Source organism: Apis mellifera, linkage group LG11 (genome assembly GCF_003254395.2).
Source record: "Apis mellifera strain DH4 linkage group LG11, Amel_HAv3.1, whole genome shotgun sequence".
Taxonomy (NCBI): Eukaryota; Metazoa; Arthropoda; class Insecta; order Hymenoptera; family Apidae; genus Apis; species Apis mellifera.
Genome location: NC_037648.1, coordinates 1,864,865 through 1,885,056, shown reverse-complemented (window position 1 = coordinate 1,885,056; position 20,192 = coordinate 1,864,865). Strand labels below are relative to the sequence as shown.

Genomic DNA, 20,192 nt, shown 5'->3' with positions numbered 1-20,192 from the left:
TTTTTTTTCTTTTCTCTATTTTTCCTGTTTTTTTTTTTTTCCTTTAAACCGCGGTATTTTTTTTTTCTTTTCTTTTTTTTTTTACGCTGCTCTAACGGAAGGTGATAAACGGTCCTACGATTCCTTTTTTTTTCCCGTTTTTCCTTTTTTTCTATTTCAATTTCATCTCCAAACCTCCTCTTCTTCTCCTTCGACACACGTATTTATTCTCGTATTTTCGAGGTCGGGAAGAAAGCTCACAACGAAGGGATAGAGAGAGAGAGAGAGAGAGAGAGCAGGAATTTCGTCTTTTTCTAAACTACTTTTTCTCTGTATTTTTTCGTCAAACCTGTAAATAATTTTACTCTTCGAACAAAGAATCGAAAAATTCAAATTTTCGATGACACGGAGCCTAGACTCCGGAATACCACGAGAAAATACGAAGAAAAAAGAAAAGAATGGCCCAAGACGAAATTTCGTGCCTCAGGATGAGGATACGAAGCGAAACGAGGGAATGGGAGTGGGGAGGGGATCGTAGATGGCGGAGCAAGAACGGTGGAAACGGATCATCGTGGGTTTCGAGTAAGTCAAGAGGGCAGTTACATCGTCGGTTCCAAACTCGTTCGTATATCGTTTTCCAGTTAACTGTACACTAATTACAAGAATCATAGTCTCTGATTATTATTGTCATCCACACCACACAACGCCTGCGCGGCGAAACTTATTTAATAATTAAAAATGTCCGTGATCGTCACACTCACCCGTTCGTAATCACACTCGGCCAGGCGACTTGAGCTCCTGCGTGGACGACAGGCTCGGGTGAGGGGACTGGTCCGACCCGCCCGAGGACGCCGTGGACGAGGACGAGGGAGACAGGCCAGATGTCGCTGTGGTGAGGAGCACAGCGCCACCTGGAGCAGTGCTGCCACCGTTGATCGAGAAAGGTTTGCCACTGGCCGAGACGGCAGACGCGGACGACGTCAGTATACTGGGCGCCGTGGAGGGGGGCATGACGCCGCTCAGTCCGCCCAGGGTCCTCGAGTAAGTCTCCAACAGCGACATGTCTCCCGATCCGAGATGGGAGGCCCCGTACAGGTTGCGGTAGAAATCCGGATGGTGTCGGACAAATTGCGCGCCGGAGTGCATCGCGAGCGGATGATGAGGCGGCAGACGACTGGCCAAAGGGCTCATCAACTTGCCCCCGCCCCCACCCCCGCCCGCCACTCCTCCGCCGGCTCCGCCGCTTCCACCGTAAGGTGATGAGAGACCTGTCATAGTGGTCGGTATCGGGCTCTGCTGTTCGCCATCTTTGCTCGCCATGTCTGCAAGGGACCAGATCCTAGGCTTCGTGGTTACGCCGCTGCCCGTCGACGACGCTGTCGTCGTGCTTGGCGGGACGTGGTGGCTGCTAGGTGGCGTGCTCTCGGGTGACGGGTGGCGCAACAGTCGGCCGTGAGAGGAGGCGAGATACGCGGGATGTTGCAGTTGCAAGGGATGCCTGGGAGGTTCTCTTTGGTCGTAGAGGCACTCCGGGCTGTCTGGGCCGCTGTCTGCTCGGGACTCGCTCCATTCGCTCTCGGTTCTGCCTTGGACACCGGTGGAACCGCCGCTCGTGCCGAGCAGATCCATCCGGTGCGCCGGCCGCTCGCCGTCCTCGCTCGATCCGGTGCCCGAGTCTTTTGAGTCTGTGACAGAGAAGTGGATATTTTTGCTGGTGGACTTTTGGACGTGAAATGAAGAGTGATGTGCAGGACTTTGTATCTTGGTATTATTTCGAAAAATGTGGATCTTTGGATTTGAAGGGAACGACGCGATTAATTGCGCTACTCACCTAACCGATCTTTCTCGTCCACGCTCTTTCTTCCACTGTCGTCATCCTCGTTATTATTATCCTCGTCCTCGACCCTGTTCCTCGGCTCCCACGTCATCTTGTTCTCCTTCTTCAAACGTCTCCGCGCGTTCGCGAACCACGTGGACACTTGGGTCAGAGTCATCTTAGTGATGATCGCCAACATGATCTTCTCGCCCTTCGTTGGATAAGGATTCTTCTTATGATCGTTAAGCCAGGCCTTCAACGTGCTCGTCGTCTCCCGCGTCGCGTTCTTTCGTCTTGCCCCGTTCAGATCCATCCCGTAACTGAAACGATACAAATTGGCCATGCGTCAAGTTTCGATTCCTTCAAATCAAAAATTAATACTTTTCGTTACATTCTTTCCATCGTTAAGGTAACCCAACAATAAATAGCCATCCTTCGATCATCTTCTTTTATTAAAAACTTTCGACGTCGGCCGTTCTCGTGGCACGTGACTCGGTCGGTAAAGGTGCACGCAAGTCTCGATACGTTACTCGAGCCAGTTGGACGCAACAAAGAGACACATTGAACCGCAAGTGGGAGGAGGAGGGGGGAGGGGAACAAAGAAGAAGAGTAGGAAGAAGAAGGCTTCAGTGGAAGCTCGTGTCGGGAAACTTATCCAATCGTGAGGCTCGTTACGCCTTCCCCTACAGTTTGGTATAAAAGTCCAAGGAGTCCTGCTCGGTTAGAGGAACGATATAAGCGGGTAGCTACTACTTTCATCCCAAGAGCAGATCTCTATCTAACGGTTTAAGCTCCTTCCTTCCATTCCAGAGGAGACTGGAACGAGAACGAGAGAGAGAGAGAGTAGTGATCCTCTCTCTTACCCCCTCGAAACGCTTCGCCCACGGAGAGACCCCTGGGATCCCATTACTAAAAGACTAACCCTTATCAAAGATTAAACTTTGGTATAACTGCTGAATCGACGGGATCGAAATTAAATTTTCCAGCGGCGAGCGCGGCTGGGAGATGCTTACTCCCCCCTCCTCCCCTCTTTTTTCCCCTTCTTTCTTCCTTTGCAGAGCAGTAGTCGAGCCTTTTCCCTTGTTCCATCCCCTTAGCGACATCTTTTCCGAAGTTTTTTTTATTTTTTTTTTTTTTTTAGATGCCCTTCGGAGACAAAGTTTCCAAGTCTTATTTAATACTTTTGAAACTTTTATTTCGAAATCGAAATAATTATTCGTCATTATATAAATAAATATCGATGAGAAGTGAAGATCTTGGTGATGGCCGCCATTATCGAGCTTTATTTCCACCCTCTTTCGTTCCGGGAAGAACACAGAGATGGAAGGAGAAACGTGCGTGGAGTGACGGTTCCTGGTGTCGAGGGGGTTGGGGAGGATGAGATGGGAAATTAATAAAACTGTCACTTATCTACCCTTCCCCGAGGCAAGCCTACACACAACCTATCTTCTCTTCCATCTCTCTTCTCCCTCTATTCTTTCCGATTGTTTCCCGTATCTCTCTCTCTCTCTCTTTCACACGAGGGATTCGCAACGGCTGAAAAGGAGGCGCTAAACATTTCAATTTGACATGGCACGGATGAGAATCTACATTGTAGATGTTTTTATCCGGGTTGGATAATGGTATTTGGAAGAGAAAAATAAAAATATTTTCTCAACCGTATCGGTACGGTTAATTTGAAAATAACGATCTGTTTTTATTTTGACAATAAAAATATTGCGACGCGTTACAACATTCCGGTATAACGAATAAAGTAAAATATTTGATCGTAAAAGTGATTTCTACGATTTATGTTTACCTAAAATAATTAACAGATTAATAGTTTCACAAGTTCGTTCATCGATCGAGAAACATTATAAAATAAAATGCAAAATAATTCTAATTCGCACGCTATATTCAATCAATTTTCCATTACATTGAACAAATCAAACTCGAAATTAATAATAACTTATAAAACGCTTATAAATTATTCCCAGAGTATCTATTATATATATCCATCCGAACCGCGTCGAGGATACGAGTTCTCGTGGAATGCTCGCGAAAGGAGAGCGAAGAGAAGAAGGGGGTGGAGGTGGCGACGCCAGGATCGCGCGGCGTACCGGTGAAACAGAGAGAGAGAGGTGCAGGAAGATAGCAAAGTGGAGGGAGAAAGGGAGACGGAATACGATGGCTTAACCCCCCGGTCTGTTTGCGAGGAGCAAATGGCGTTCTGCAGTTATTTTAAAATTCAACCGGGTGGCAGGGGGTGCGGATCGGATTAAAAAATCAGAGTGGAAGCTTGTTTCTCATGATAACAGCCCAGCCGGCTCCCGAGAGCGGGAACTGCTGCTTTCCACCGATTCCGTCTCTCCCTGCCAGCCTCTCCTACTTCACCCCACTACTCTTTTGTCGAGCGCCTCTATCTCTCCGCCTCTTCCGCGTCCATCCGTCTCTTCCTCTTTCTCTTTCGACCGTTTCTCTGTTTCCTTTTCCTCGCGCGGCGCACCACCGCGTCCCAACTTTTCTCTCCCAATCTGTCTCTCCTGGCTATACAACCGCACCGTAGGCGCGCAGGAGCGAGGGAGGGGGGAGGGTGCGCGCACACACACACACACGGATATAAATACGGCCGATGTGTATAAGCGCCAAACCGTTCCTGGTCGCAGATAGAGACGTTGTATAGATATATACAAATCGCGTTATATACGCGTATATTGGCGCAGCTATGATCGGCTTTTTTTTTTCCTTTCCTTTTCCGCTAGGGGGCGCGCGTCAACGCGTTTGTGTTTCCATGGCGATCGCTAATCGGAACGGGGTCCTTTGTATTTCTCGCTCCCACTCGAAGCAATCTACGTCTAGATTTTCGAACGTGCTTTCAGTGTTTTAAAAAAGGAACCAATATGTGGGATCTTTTTACTTCGAAGGAAACATTTTTTTTTATCTTTTAAAACGTGTTAAAATTATTAAAAATCTCTATACGTTTTCTATCAATCTAGGAATCCTTAGATCCAATTCTTTTAACCAAACTGTAGAAAATCCTTTTTGGAATCTAGGGATCCCTAGATCAGAAGCATTGGGATCCGGGGACATTTTTAAAAAGGGTGGAAGATATACCCCTCGAAAGAACGATCCGACCAAATCGACCATTAAAACCCGCCGAAACGAGCATTTCTCGCGACCCTTCAACCGCACCGCGGTTACCGTGAACGCGTTTGTCATGGCGTGGCCTTTAACGGGGATAAGAACAGAGGGTTGAGTGATCATGGCCAGTTCGAAACGAGGCAGGTGTGCGGAGACACGAACGACTCCGCCCCTCGTTACCGCTCGTAACTAGGGGTGATATCCAACTTCTTTTTACCCCTCTCTCTGTTCCTCCCCCTGTTACCAACCCCTTCCACGCCATCTCCCTTAAACCTCTATCGCCGACGCACACGTTTCACAGGTATGTGGGGGGCTTTATCAACAAAGAAGGTGCAGCCATTTCGGAGTGGAGTCGCCATCTTTACTTGGCAAGATACTCGCGTGCACGCATACGTGGTGAACCCTAGCACGCGTTCAGTCGGCCAGAAGGCAGGATAGGGATACCTGCGCGTCTCGTGGTCGCTTTTGGTTTAATCAACCGCGAAGCCACGCCAACCTTCTGCGGCCCCTTTCATCTCTGTCCGTCCGCCTCCGCCCTTTTCCGTGGTCGCACGGGATATACCTCGACTATTGTGGCTCGATACATGGATCTTTCTCTCCTTTTTTTTTTTTTTTAACATTTTTAATTATCGATCCTCTAAAATTATTGAAACAATCCTGCTCAATTTCCTTACTTATTCCTACCAATTATCGATCCTCTAAAATTATTGAAACAATCCTGTTCAATTTTCTTACTTATTCCTACCAATATAGTTATATTTATAACTCAAGTATAATATAACGTAAGCTATAAGTGAAAATAACTCGGTCGCAATTTCATCGACGTCACGCTTATCTTATCTTAATTGTCCTTTCGAATTACCTCTCGACTATCCTCCCCCCTCCCTCAAATTACTTTCTCGCCACGCCTCGAGAATATCGTCGCTCTGAATCCCGCCAACAGAGAGAGAGAGAGAGAAACAATTAGAGACACGTTCGACGAAGAAATAAGTTTGGCGCGCGTCGGTGACAGTCCCGGTTGTTCCACATCCAACTTTATTACCAGTTGCTCGCCATACGTGACGTGACAGATCGATCGTAAACCCGCTGTTTGCGCGTGTGCACACGCGTAAATACACAGGGCTGATTTCTAGGTAGTAAGTTTGGAGGGAAAACACGGCCTCGGTTTCCCTCCCCTCTCGCCGATCAAGATTATACAATCTCTCTCTCTCTCTGTCTCTCTGCACCGGGTTTATATAAAATGATACACGGTTCGCTACTTTGTCACACGATCGTTTAAATCCATCACGAGGCGCTGAATTATTCGCCGCCCCTCTCTGTTATGGCTAACCGGCGAAAATTTACAAAAGGAGAGAAGAGAAGGCCTTACAGGCGGAGGATTAATTTTAATTTTTAAGTACAGTGTGTGTATGTTGTAGCGCTAGATTTTTCCCAAGTTTTCTCTTAGATCCCGTTATGAGGAGAGGGAGGAGGATTGTTTAGAAAAGGAGTGACTTTTCAGGGCAACCCTTGCAAAAACCACCCCTTGGGGGGAGGGGAGTTAACCGGGTCGTTAAATGGCCGTACATCATACGTGGCACGTCCTGAAAACCCTCATTAGGCTCGTATGCCTCCGGTTCGGGCCCCGGATATGGGCCTCCCTTTCACGGTATGCTCTTTCTGGGAACCGAGATGAATTTGTTGTTAATTGAAATCGAAGAAATTTCATATTTGTATAAGAAAAAAAAGAAAACGATGAAATTGATTAATTGATTCATCGTTGAATAAATATATAATTGTGTCTAATGATGTATTTTTGAGATTTAGTTAATTGGAAAAATGGGTTAAATCGTAAATAATTAATTATTGTAGATTTTGGATTAATTTTATATATATATATATATTATATATATCATAGAGATAGAAATAAACAGCTCTTCCAATAATTCAATTTCCTCGAAACGCGATTTGCAACATTAGACGAGGGATACACTGATACTACTTTCAGCCAAAGTCGTATCGATTATCGAATTTTCTGAACGGCCGCCAACCAATGAGCTACAAGCTAATTTCGACTTAGAATCAACCTAAGCTGTGTAGACGCTTTAGAAAACAAGATTAAATAGATTTCGACGCATTGTTGCACGTTCTACACGGATAGAACATGTGTCAAATCTTGTTAGATAGTTGACCGTAGAATGGATCAGAAACGTGGAATAATTCCGTGTAATTCTATTTGTCCAAGCCTCTGAGAAAGGATCGAGAACGATAAAAACGAATAAGCGATTTTGTCAAATCCGTGTACACAATGGGATCACCGATTCCTCTAATTCTAAAAATTAAGTAAATTGAATTAGCAGTTCAAATAGCGTAACAATCTTTAGTTGGTAAAAAAATTTTCACAGAACGGAATATCTGTCTTTCGATAAATAAATTATTCGAATTCTTTTCTTGTTTTTCAAGAATTTATGCAAAATAATATCGATAAGATTGTTCAGATTCTTATATGAAAATAAAATTGTATATCGGTGTATAATAATAAGAGACGATCACCAAGACACGTTTCCGTGTAAAAATGTTCAATAATCTTATTCGTGAGAAACGAAGCCGAGGCTATCGGTGAAAATCAATTCGACTAAGAGCCAATTGCTGTCGTGGGCAAATAAAGGTCCCCACAGTAATAACTCATCAAACAGAATGGGAGAAAATCATTCTTCTAATGATCGAAATCGATATATATATATATAATATCGAATTAAAAAGAATTCTTCGTATTAATAAATACACAAATATTATTTGTACATTCACATTACTGATACATATAATTTTTACAATTTCTTAGAAATTAAGAAAAAGAACAAATAAATAAATACATATTACAATGGTGCTATTCTCCTCTTTCTTCCTCTCTCCTTTCCTAAAAAAACCTTTCAACGCGACGACGAACAAGGAAAAAAATCTGTCTAAACAATCCAACAATCCATTTCCACGAACACGAAAAATATACCTTCGAAAAGTATCGAAAAACGGTTTCAGAAGAACGCGAGTTCCAGATCTCTCTCTATCCTTTTCCTTCCTCACAACGATCCCGTTTCGACGATATCTTAACGAGCGCGAGCCTCCCTCTCCCCTCCCCTCCCCTCGACCCAAGCGTCGAGCGATCATTAAGATTCGCGGATCGTCGCGACGTCCTTAAACGCGCTCGAAGGCCCGTGAAGCGCGTGCCGACACATCGGTCGTTGTACGGACACACTTAATAATACGTGTGTTTGATCGAGGGTGGGGCGGGGGGGGGGGCGAGAAGGGGGCCGAAGCCGGACATAGGAGCGTGGAGCCGTACAACCAGCCGTGTTCGTACAACCAGTGGCTGCCCGGTTGTGTTTCTTATTGTTTACCCTATATGTCCCCGGAAGCAGGGCCAATCCGCCGGAAAGACGGGACCGTTAACCCGCACGATCCCGAGACCTCGCGGCCGTGCATTCCAACTCTGCATTATTGGCTTTTTGTATGCTTATGCCGCTTATGTTAAAGCGGCCGATGGTGCACACGCAGGCTATGGTAATGGCTCACGACGTACATATATATATATATACTATATTATTGCCACCTTCATCGATTTTCATTTTCTTCTTTTCTTGCTTAGCTCGCTGTTTGAATTTGTTTCACTTATCTCTATTAGACACGGGTAGCTCTTAGTTCTTTTTATGAACTTTTTTTTACGTCTGTTTTATAACACGTTTCTCTCTTATATTCGTATACGTATATTGGTATGCTTCAATTCTATGTTATTCGGTGAACGAAAAAGTTTCGTAATCGTTTTGAAAAATTGATTTCTTTTTTAATTCTAATCGTATTTTGCGGTTACGGATAATTATTCGAGTTTAATGATATTGTGAATGTATTTAATAAGGAGATACGATTTCTGGAAAAATTCGTAGAATTAGAAAAGAATTAAGAAGCTGGTAATAACGGATTTCATTTTCCACGGCAGGAAAAAGGTTAATTGCCACGGATATTAGTCGGCATTAGTTATGAATTTATGACAGATGCGTTTGAATTTTAATTTTAATTGGCCTCATCTGCTACTCGGTTACATTAACGAGTTCGAACTTCTTCGTCGAGGGTTGCACGCACACAGGGGGGGGGAGGGTATAAATAGTAAAGTATCTTCGAAGCGTGGCTCGCGCGCTCTGCCAAAACTTTGAAGAAATAAATCTCGTGCATACAAATATACGTATGAATACAATTTTTTTTTTTTTAACGAGTAGAGATATTATATATCTTTTTCTAGTCCACTTACAAAATGGTTTCACGAAAACATTTGTAAATTGATCATTCATAATTTATCCAGAAAAACAACTCGATACGATATATCCATAAGTCTATAGAAAATTAATTTGCGAATCGAGCTGTTGCCTCTTCAACTTCGAGTTTATAACGCATTATAACACGTACGAGAAAACGTAACGTAATAAAACAATTTGCTTTTTTTAACTTCTTGAAAGCAAACAATCAGGCGGAATAATAAATAAAATTTTACCTCGACATTTTAAAATATCAGTCACGATGCGAAAAAAAGAGGGGGGAGGTGGAAGAGGAGGAGGAAGATTGGCAATTGTTCGTTCCGCTCGCGCGGAAACGAAATCGAAGGTGGGAAATTAGCGGCGGTTTAATACGTTGAATGTTTCGATGACGGTGCAAATGTGTCTCGTCGGGGAAAATTGATTTCAATAATATCGCGTTAAATTTGAATTTGATTAGTCGGGTAACGGCGCTATCTTCACGTATCGATACGTTGTTTGCATTAATCAATTATTAATTCCTGTGGGGCAAATGTCCGGTGAAAAATCGAGAGACGAAGAAAGAGTCGAACGGGTTTGAGTGTTAATATCGCTTTCTTATCTCGTCCAATGGAATTACGCGCGGCCGAGAAACCGTCCAATCGAATCGCGTAACGATCGATCGATAGAAGGAAATTTAAAAACACATATGTGCATATTTCGTGAACGTGTCGTTTCGACGATGAACGAATTTATTTATTATATAAATCGTTCGATCCACTTCCTTATTCCTCTGTCGATAATTTTTCGATAATGTGAAAGTTAAAATTTTAAAAGGAGAGAATCTTTTTAAAATTATTATTAATTTTATCCATTTTCAAAATAACAAATTAAAAAATAAAAAAAATTCACGATCGATTTGACTTAGCTCTAAATTTTTATCTTCGATAATTTGTAAAATTATCATGAAAATAATTAAATCGAAAAAAACTTACTTTGGAATTAATTAAATAATATTAATAAAATAGAATTTTATTTTCTCAAATCATTAGATATATATTTTAAAAAAAAATAGAAAATATAAAAATAAAGTATCGTTTAAATTTCTTTTTCAACATATCAAGATTTTACTAATTTTAAAAATAGCCAATTAAAAAATAAAAAAAAAATCCATTTGTAAAATTATTTTAAAAATAATTAAATCGAAGTAGAAAACTTACTTTGGAATTAATTAAATAATATTAATAAAATAGAATTTTATTTTCTCAAATCATTCGATATATATCGTAAAAGAAGATAGAAAATATAAAACTAAAATATCATTTAAATTTCTTTTTCAACATATCAAGATTTTACTAATTTTAAAAATAAATTAAAAAATAAAAAAAAATCCATTTGTAAAATTATCTTAAAAATGATTAAATCGAAGTAGAAAATTTACTTTGGAATTAATTAAATAATATTAATAAAATAGAATTTTATTTTCTCAAATCATTCGATATATATCATAAAAGAAAATAGAAAATATAAAACTATCATTTAAATTTCTTCAATATATCAAGATTCGATTTTATCCATTTTCAAAATAACAAATTAAAAAATAAAAAAAAAATTCACGATCGATTTGACTCAACTCTAAATTTTTATCTTCGATAAAATTAAATAACATCTGATATAAAAAAAGTCGTAATTCATAGACAAGGGATCTCGAGGGACAGGTGCATCCCCGGATCTTCCGGTAATTGTTATCGCGCGGAGGAGTCTCGGTTCCGGTGTGGACCGGCGGTAGGTCTCCTCCAAAGGAAGACCCGGTGCGCGAACCGACTAGAGCGAATGGATGCTAAGCAAGCTGTAGTACCCGATCGCTTCCTTGCATACGAAGCAGTCTCCGCCGGAAGTGCGTCACGCGGCAACAGTGTAGATTCCACGAGGTTGACAGCGAGCGAGAGAGAGAGAGAGAGAGAGAGAACGGCACGAATCGACGTCGTCGACTCGTCACCGGGTCGTTGGATAATACCTACGTGACGGAGGATCGCGTTTCCACGGGCCAGATAACGAGACGCGGCAATGATTGATCGAGACCACTGATATAAGCAGGATGTTTCATCTTCTGCAACGTTATCGCTCGCCTGTTGAAAAAACACCGCTGCCACAATGCGGTTAACAAGTGTAGCCAGGGGTTTACAAAGTAAGCTCATTCCGAGCCGTAATTATGAAGATTAATAAAATAAGAATATACGAGGATGAGAAAATTTTAAAATAATTTTTAACTTCGATACCATCCATTATTATCTCGATGATGCTTCTTTAATACGTATCACAGAAGCAAAGTATAAAGTATCATACATTATGATCGTATAAAATAAATTACAAGAGTTTGTTTTCAAGATATATATATATATGCATAATGTATTTTACTTCTATATTATATACAGATAAATTAATTAATTGAATTAGAAATAAGCATTTTCATATTTACGATATAACTCATGTCGATATCCCGCTACAGAGTCAACAATCGTTTCCCACTTTTCTAATTGTTTACAATTAGCGAGTCGTAAAAAGCGAGTTTACAAATCACTCGCGGTACTCACGCACGGTTTAGCATCCGTGCACGCGTTCCAACGACGAGAGCCACGATAACGGGACGCGATAACGAGGCTCGTTGTAAGGGGGAGAAGGAAAAAAAAAGAGACGAAGGAAAAATTGAAAAATTCAGGAAACTTAGATTAGACCGATTAATCAGAGTTCGAGGCACTCCACCACACCATTCCGAATATCCGTAATCTCGCCCGGCGCCGATAAACACGATTCCGACTTATCTTGCGGGTAAGACCTTTCACCGGTCGCATCGTGACACGCGTTGACCGATTCGAGGAGCGCGAGAATAAAAACGCCCAAGGCGACAGTCCCGGGTCAACGGAGCGCTAATTTATTGGAATGTTTATGTGTTTCTCTGTCGAGCGTTATCGGGGCTTAAGCGCGTGAGACTCGACATCGTGAGCAAAAGAAATATATACAACGCTAGCTGCTCGTGAATGCACGTGAAAGGGGAGAATCCTCCGTTTCGCGTGAAGACAGGAGCGGTTGGAGATTCGATACCTCGAATCGAAATGCAATTATTGAGATAACGAGCAGAAAAACTTTCCAAGCGATGCCACCTTTGTCTCTTCGACTTTGTTTCCGACAATAACGCGAAAGAAAATGCGAATAAAACTTGTTAACTTGTGTCGATGAAAATTTGAGGGGAGGGGGAAAAAAAAAAAAGAAAAGTTTACTTTTAAGAAAACACACGACTTAAAAAATAATTATCGCGTTACGTATTTTCGTAGATTCGTTGGAAGCAGTTTCATGGCGATCACGTGTCGTTTAGAATCGAAAAGAACATGCTTATAACTTAGAAATGCGGCTATCGCTGCACGAACTGTACAGTACTTTGGAAACGTTTCGAGAAGGCTTTAAATACGCGGTATTTCTTTTTAAATCGTCCATAAAGATGATCCCCTAATTGTCGAAAGTGATACAAACCATTTGGAATTTGTCACGGGTATTTCTTTCTCGGAGAAAAATTTGTAGATTTCTCGAACGAATAATTTAGAATAATTCTATTTTATTTCGTTTTATTATCTCGAGTAAGAAAATAATAAGATGATATATATATATACACAGAGTGTTCCAATATTCGTAGAGAGATAAATCGAAAATTTTCTTGGTTCTTAGTTATATTATGATATAATTAGGACACACTGTGTATAAAGAAAGAATTATTGAAATATATTGAAAACTCACCCATTGAAGGGATAACTAGCGAAGGCCGCATCATAGGGATGGTACACGGAAGGATAAGGCCATGCTGCCGCGGCTCCAGCCCCAAGATTTTCCGCCTTCAGATCGAGGCCAGCAGCCTGTAACCGATTATACTTGTTAATATAGCAACGTCCCGCGCGATTAATTATCGCAGCTGAAAAAGACGAATTCCACGATTGCTCGAGGTTTTTGTTTCGATCTAGAACACTCGACGATACACCATTTATTCTGTTGGTAAAGTTAATTCGATTCGAAACCAAACGTTAAGGATACGAAATTTTAGCCTCTGTTTACGTTTACGTAAAATAACGAGGAACGTAGGAGATAAAGAAGGACAGCTAGGCGAAAGACGAAAAAGGACACTAAAAATTTATGGCGCGATATTACTCTCGCTTCGCTGGGCTCAAGAGCGATTCCAGTGGTGGGGATAAGAGAGTTTCCAACGCACACGAATAAATATCGTATATACGAACGAAACGACGGTTACTTTTTGATTTGAAATGCGCGCCATTCGACGACGAAATTCGTAATCGTCGAAAATCGATTAATTTTCCAAAAATAGATATTTTTGTCGATGTTATAATAGTTTTCGCGGTTTATTCTGTTAAACGATAGAGAAAAAAACATTCGACTAGTTTAGATTAACGGAAATACCCACTTTTATAAGAACATGACGCAATTAAGCAACGCCACTGCGATCGATTAACAATTCATCGATTGTAATGAGAAAAATAGCTGACAAAGCACCAATAATAATAATTAGAATCGATGTGTGCCGGTTTTGTTTGTTACTGAAATTCCAATGACGATTTTATATTATATCGGGTCAATATTTAAATCATCAATTGGTAGAATAATAGAACTATAGAATCCCCCCTCCCCCTCTCTCCTCTCTCCCTCGCCCAAAGAGACTCAATTTAAAACGTTTTTCTTTTCTATCTCTCTCTTTCTGCCTCCGCTTTTTTTCGTATGCGTTTAATCTTGCATTAATGGCATTAATTATACATTGTGTTTCGAATGACGTAGTAGTCATCGTTGAACTGGCGTAATTAGCACTCGAAAATAGTGAACAGGGGTCAGAGTTCAATCAAGAATTCAACATTCGTTTATTTGAAAACTCTTCGAAAACTGTTGCCCGATCCGTGTAATTTTCGAGTGTTTAAACTGAACTCAAAAGCGGACGAGAAATATTCTAAAATCCAAGCGTTTAATTACACATGTTTTACTAGTATCGCGAACGAAAATTCTCTCGTTTATTATCAAATTTATATTATTCTAATTTTATAATTACAATATTAATCAACATCATTTTTTATTATAAAATTTTCGAAATTAATTTAACATTTTGAATTAGCAATTTTTTTTTATAACAATCAAATTGTTATAAAATCGTAGTTAAAAAGAAAGAAATTTCGAATTCGAGTTTCGCGGATTTAAAATTCCAATTTCCAATCTATTTCTATTCATTACAGTACCGATAAAAAAGATTAAGAAAAAAAAAAATCCCATAGACCTATAACCCTCTTTCGACTTATAACCTCAAAACCTTATCAACAAGACCAGAAAATCGAAAAAATTTTGTCACAAAGATCGTTATCGTTAAAAATCGTATTACCAAGTACCGGAGAATCTTGTTAATATTAGCTGCGAAGGTATTCTGTTACGTGGGTCAACCTGTATATGTAATATGCAATCCGGTTACGAGGAGAGGCCCCACTCTATACGTCCGGCCTTTAAGCTCGATCATAAAGAGCGACGATAACAAGCTTGCCCCGGCGACGGCTCGAACACGACAGTGTCCCACTGTTACGGCAGGACGGATTCATAAATTTACGCTTCGCGGCTATTTTCTTCGCATATACGCTTTGTGTGTGGTCCGATAACCTCTCTCGGGCCCGGCGAATACACGCGATTGCCTATCCCAAATCGCAGCGCTTCTCTTTTCTCTTTGCTCGCATATTAACATCACCGCACACTGTCCAGAGAAACTTTTCGCCACGATAACATCTCGATTATTATAGAACGTCTCGCGAGCTAAAAAAACAAGCGTGTATATACGTTTCTTTGTCCTAACGGTCGAGAAGAAAAATTCGACTAGATATATACGCTTTGCGAACGATATAGGGAATAAAGTGACGAGAAATAGGCCGCAAGGAGGCGTTTCGGTAGTGGACGTGGAACGGATAGAATCGTAGATTGTTGGTTAGAGATATTCGAACGTCGAATACGTATTTTTTCCTAGCTTTTCTATGGAACGTAAGCGGAACTGGATGTTTGTACGGAAACTATATATTTAACGTGAATTTACGATTTATAGGAATATTTGTGATTCGACTTTTTTCGAAATGCGAAGAAAATTTGAACGTGCGAGAGTGAATGTTAGGTTAGGATGGCCAAAGGAGAGCGAATCGATGGAAAATGGTGGTGAGTTATTACTTTTTCTATTCTATTTAGAAACAAAACATTGAAAGTATCGTTGAAGAATTGGGCAACTCGTAAATTCGTTATCGTTTGAAATGAAAATTTCATTTGCTTGAAATTCGTCGATTGAAGTATCGAGTAGAAGATAAGCGGCATATTGGTACAAATGTTATTATATAGTTACGATATAACGTAATCATAAATCAAATCATTAGATGGCGACATCGACCTATGTCAAGTAAAGTTGGAAATTTCGAACCCATATCTGACCACGATACGACGTTCAATATATATACACGTTACTTCACTTTCGATTGATTCGGGTACTTTATTCATTTGATTAGGGAAAATTGATGGGCGAAATATATTTGGTGAAAAATTCGCGAAGTTAATCACGACTACGGTAATAAACTCGAAAGTATCTTCGAAAACGACCGTGGATGCAATAAAACGAATTTTTAAGGTTCGCTTCACAGGTTGGAACGCCTGTATGAACACCGGGCGTGAGCCGTGCATTGCATTGACGTTTATTACGCGGGAACGGTCGCGCGAGCCATGATAGCATAATTAAACAATGCACGGCGAAATCGGGAAAGTACGCGCCACCGAGTACGCTATTAAGATCAAATGGATGAAGTTTAGAGAATAATTTATTTGACGGCCATGTTTAATACAATCCTTAATTGATGGTAATTTTTCTCAAAAATCAACCATTCCAAATTTAATAACACGTTTATTAAATAAGAATTTCTAATAGCGAACAAAATTTACCTGCCAATATTTCCAATACTTGTTTTTATATATTCTTAATTAATACTAAAAAAAAAAATTTTAAGCATTTTATTTGAAATTCCAAAAACTTCGAATTTTCGATTCGAAAGATTCGAGAGGCAAATTTTTTCGCTATTAGAAAATAATTACACAACAATTTTTATTCGATTATTATAATTTAATAAATCCTAATCAAAAAGCTAAATAAATTTTAAGCTTAAAACATTAATTTTGTAAATTAAAATTATATATCATTATAATATTTTAGCTAAAATTTCAAAAAAATTTAAATAAATAAATATCGATAATTCCCAAAATTATCATTTTAAGTTAAACTATTTTTTGAGAAAATTACTATATCTTCAATAATTTCATTTATTTAAACAATATTTTTCTACTTAATTCCTTATTCAATTTTTATTCCCATAATGATATTCTCTATATATTCAATAAATTCGTTATTAATTTTAATAACATTAATTGTTTCTTTAAGTGGAATATTAAAATTTAAAATAAAACTAATTTTATTCACAAACTTCATTTTTAATTATTATTACTAATAAATAATGAACATCACTCTGATTATTTTAAGAATAATTGATTTAATATATTATATACACAGAAATAAATTCAATTTTATTTTTGATAATAATAATTTTTATATTAATATTATTCGATAATATCGTTAACTCACCGTAGGTGTATAGAAGGGCGCTTGCTCGGCCCCAAGGCTCGGGAAATAGGCGGCCATGCCCTCGGAGGCGGCGGCGGCGGCCGCGGCGGCGTACGGCGCGCTGTACATGGAAAGCGCGGCCGTCGGTAGCGCGCCGAGCCGTTGATAACCGCCGATAAGCTCGTATTGGCAGGAGCACACGGTCTGGCCCGTGAGGGGGTCCGTGAAGATCGGTCTCCCGGTGTCGCAACACCGCCCCGTCGGCGTTGGGCCGCCGGTCGTCGGTGGCGGATGACCCTGCGACGGGCTGACCGACGTGGTTGGACTGCCAGGCGGCCTCACAACCGCGCTGGTCACCGCCATCCTCGCGTTCGACAGGCCGGCAGCTACTCCCAGGGGATGATTCGTGGCAGTGCTCGCTACGCTGACCAACGACGAACCGCCCGCGCTCAGGATCGCGCCGGACACCGGCGAGGCCGAAGAAGACGTCAGCGACGAACTCACTGTCACAGGACACTGGAAAAGTGAAGTGTATTCGAGATTAAACGATCGAAGATATCGATATTTCGGTGGTTTCCTTATTGAAAACGAAAGAAAATATTCTGATTCGTCTCTGTTTTCGAAAAGATTAGGATTAAAAAAGAAATAAAGTAAGCGATGATCGCGAAAATTTGTTTTTGTGTTGATAAAAAATAATCGAATTGATTTAAATAGATGGTGCGTGATATCCGTTTAAAAAATAATGTATAAAGAAAAGTTTTAGGATACGGAGCGTTTGCTCGATACACATTGTAATATCAAACAATAAATATGTTTCTAGATAAAAATATTTCTTAGCTTCGAGAGAAACACAGCGTCTTATTATATTTACCAAACAACAGCCGGTTACGTGATCGATGGCGTACATGCCCGGTGTCTCGAACATTCGTTCTTTACATATCGTAATCTAAACAGGAGATACATTCTTGGCCAAATGATATTTGCATTGCCGTTGTATCGGTATCGAAGCCGTGCCTCGAAAGGGGGAAGAGGACAACTCGCATATCTTAATGAAAACAAGATGTTGTACGCGTCTTTCGACAAAATCGTTTTCGAAAACGAGAAGCTTAAACAACGACGCGTTACATCGACACTGTTTGCTTGAAAATTCCCGGCGACTCGCTCCTTTCTTTTCCCTCTCTCGCTCTTTCTCTCCAGGCAAACAACCCTGGTCGGGAGAAGTATATACACCGTTTACGTTACGTGGGTCACCCACTCTTCTCCTCTGGATCCCTCTCTTTACCTTTTCTCGCGTTACACGCTAACTGCTCCTCTTTTTCCCGCAATTTTTTATAGCGGGAGGTTAACGTTTACCTCCATCTCTTGACCCATTCGTGGTCAGATTTACGTTCGTCGTTACAACGGACGACGAACGACCGGCCGCGTGTACCAGGTGCGACGAATCCGTTCGCGCCGCCATGACAGTATTTATGCGTTCTCGCGAATACAAGTTCGGGAGTCATCGTGCACGTTCGGCAATAATCGGCTCTTGGGCTAAGCGAGGCGAATAATTTCGTCAAATGTCTCGCCTTTCTTCAACGGTTATTCTCTTTCTATGACGGTTACACAATTAGCGAAAGTAAAGTCAACATTTCGACTCTATTAACGAGCTTCTAAATATTTTATTAACGAAAAAGTTTAAACAATTTTCTCAATATTATCATACTTACTTTTTGCTTCGTTTATAGAGAGAGTGAGAGAAAAAGATTCGTTAGACCAAATCGATTCCGGAATACGATTCCACGTCTCGTTATTGAGATATACACCGTAAATACTGTTGACGGCAAAATCCGAAAACTTGTAATCGATCATGTTTTCGCGTTTGTAGACACTCGTTCGTTCGACACTACCATACACGTCACGTCTCGCTCTTATGACCGTACGCGACTGGGTACACATATAGGGGAGGCATATTAACATAGGAGAAGTTTGCTTTTCGTGGATGCTACCGGTATCACCGTCGAAGATTCGCTGACAACGTCGGGAGACGTTTTAATCGTCACTCGATCTCGAGCCGTGTTACACGTTCTCCAATTGCACGGATTGCACGCGAAGTGAAGCGGATCGCGAGCTTCCCATTTTGCTGGACAGATCAACAGTTTCAGTTGCAACAACTCGTTAAGGGGGGAATTAATGGTCGTTGATCGAAGGGAAAATTGATCGAATCGCGTTATGAAATGATTCGCGAAAGATATATCTCGTTGCAGATCCGGTTGGATTTAAACGTTTTCTCGAAACGGACCGGTGGATTTGCTGATACGCGCGAATCAGATTGCACGGCAAGATTAGAAAGACAGACGTACGTATCCTAGAAATTATTACAAATTACATCAAATGTTTTTGAATTTGGCCAACTTCTCCGAGAGAGACATGCATTTAATTTTATCCAACGTTATCTCAACACAATAATAAACGATGTAACATTTCCATATTAATCGAACAACTTTCTCTCGACAAACGTGTATACAAAATGTTGCACCGAAAATATTGTAATGCGATTTCTAAGTAAAAGTATGTCGTCGGAAAAAAAAAATTTAAATAAAATTTTCATAATGTTCGATATATTCGATAATCGAGAAAAAGAAATTTATATCAAATAAATCGTATAATTTCGTCTGTATTAAAAATTATTATTTTATATTTTCCTTTCGTACAGAAAGTAAAAAAGAATCATTTTGTAAAATATTTATCCAATATAAGTTTACGACCGCAAACCTATAAATACGAAACTCGAGCTTCTTCTTTATCTCTACGACTATACAAGAAATGACGGTTAGAGAAAAACGAAATATTCGAGAGAGAGAGAGAGAGAGAGAGAGAGAGAGAGAGAACATCTCAAGAAATTTAAAACATACGGTAATATTCGTAAAACGAATAAATACTGTATCACGATTTTACTACATGCGAAACACACAAGCCAAACGTATCCACTTAACCCAATATATATCCCTAGCGCGCAGCCTCCAGGGAACTTCCGTTAAACACACACCTGCCAACGCGATTGTTTCCGATTTACGAAACAATAAACGCCTCCAGTGGCACGTTCGATGCCGATAATCGGCGACGAAGAGCCAACGGCAGAGCAGCTGCGCGGACGAACCACACCCAGAAAGAAGGAGAGAGAGAGAGAGGTGACGATCGTCCCAAAAGGACTTTTCCAACAACAGTGTGAAAAGGCAGAGGAGCAACTGTTAAGTCGAGGCCACGAATGTGGTCCCCCTCCCCCTTTCCATTCTCGGCAAGGTAAACCGAAAATCGGGCCCGTGCACATAATACCAGGGGGTCCTCATTAATTCCATATCAAACA

At 40.6% G+C, this 20,192-nt stretch overlaps 1 protein-coding gene across 8 annotated transcripts in view; it reads right to left on the bottom strand.

The window, feature by feature from the left end:
• Positions 1 to 18: 18 nt before the first annotated feature.
• Positions 19 to 20,192, bottom strand: part of LOC412839 (homeobox protein caupolican) — a 40,140-nt gene continuing 19,966 nt past the window's right edge. For 6 of the 8 annotated variants that reach the window (XM_016915209.2, XM_016915211.2, XM_396291.6 and 3 more), the window contains 4 exons: positions 16,868 to 17,362; positions 12,964 to 13,079; positions 1,811 to 2,115; positions 19 to 1,664 (listed from right to left, as the gene is read on the bottom strand). In XM_016915209.2, coding sequence (XP_016770698.1) covers positions 751 to 1,664; positions 1,811 to 2,115; positions 12,964 to 13,079; positions 16,868 to 17,362 — 1,830 coding nt within the window. In that variant the 3' untranslated portion in view covers positions 19 to 750. Of the gene's footprint in view, positions 1,665 to 1,810; positions 2,116 to 12,963; positions 13,080 to 16,867; positions 17,363 to 17,717; positions 19,501 to 20,192 lie in introns of those variants that run through there. The other 2 variants (XM_006558939.3, XM_006558940.3) reach the window with 2 other exon arrangements.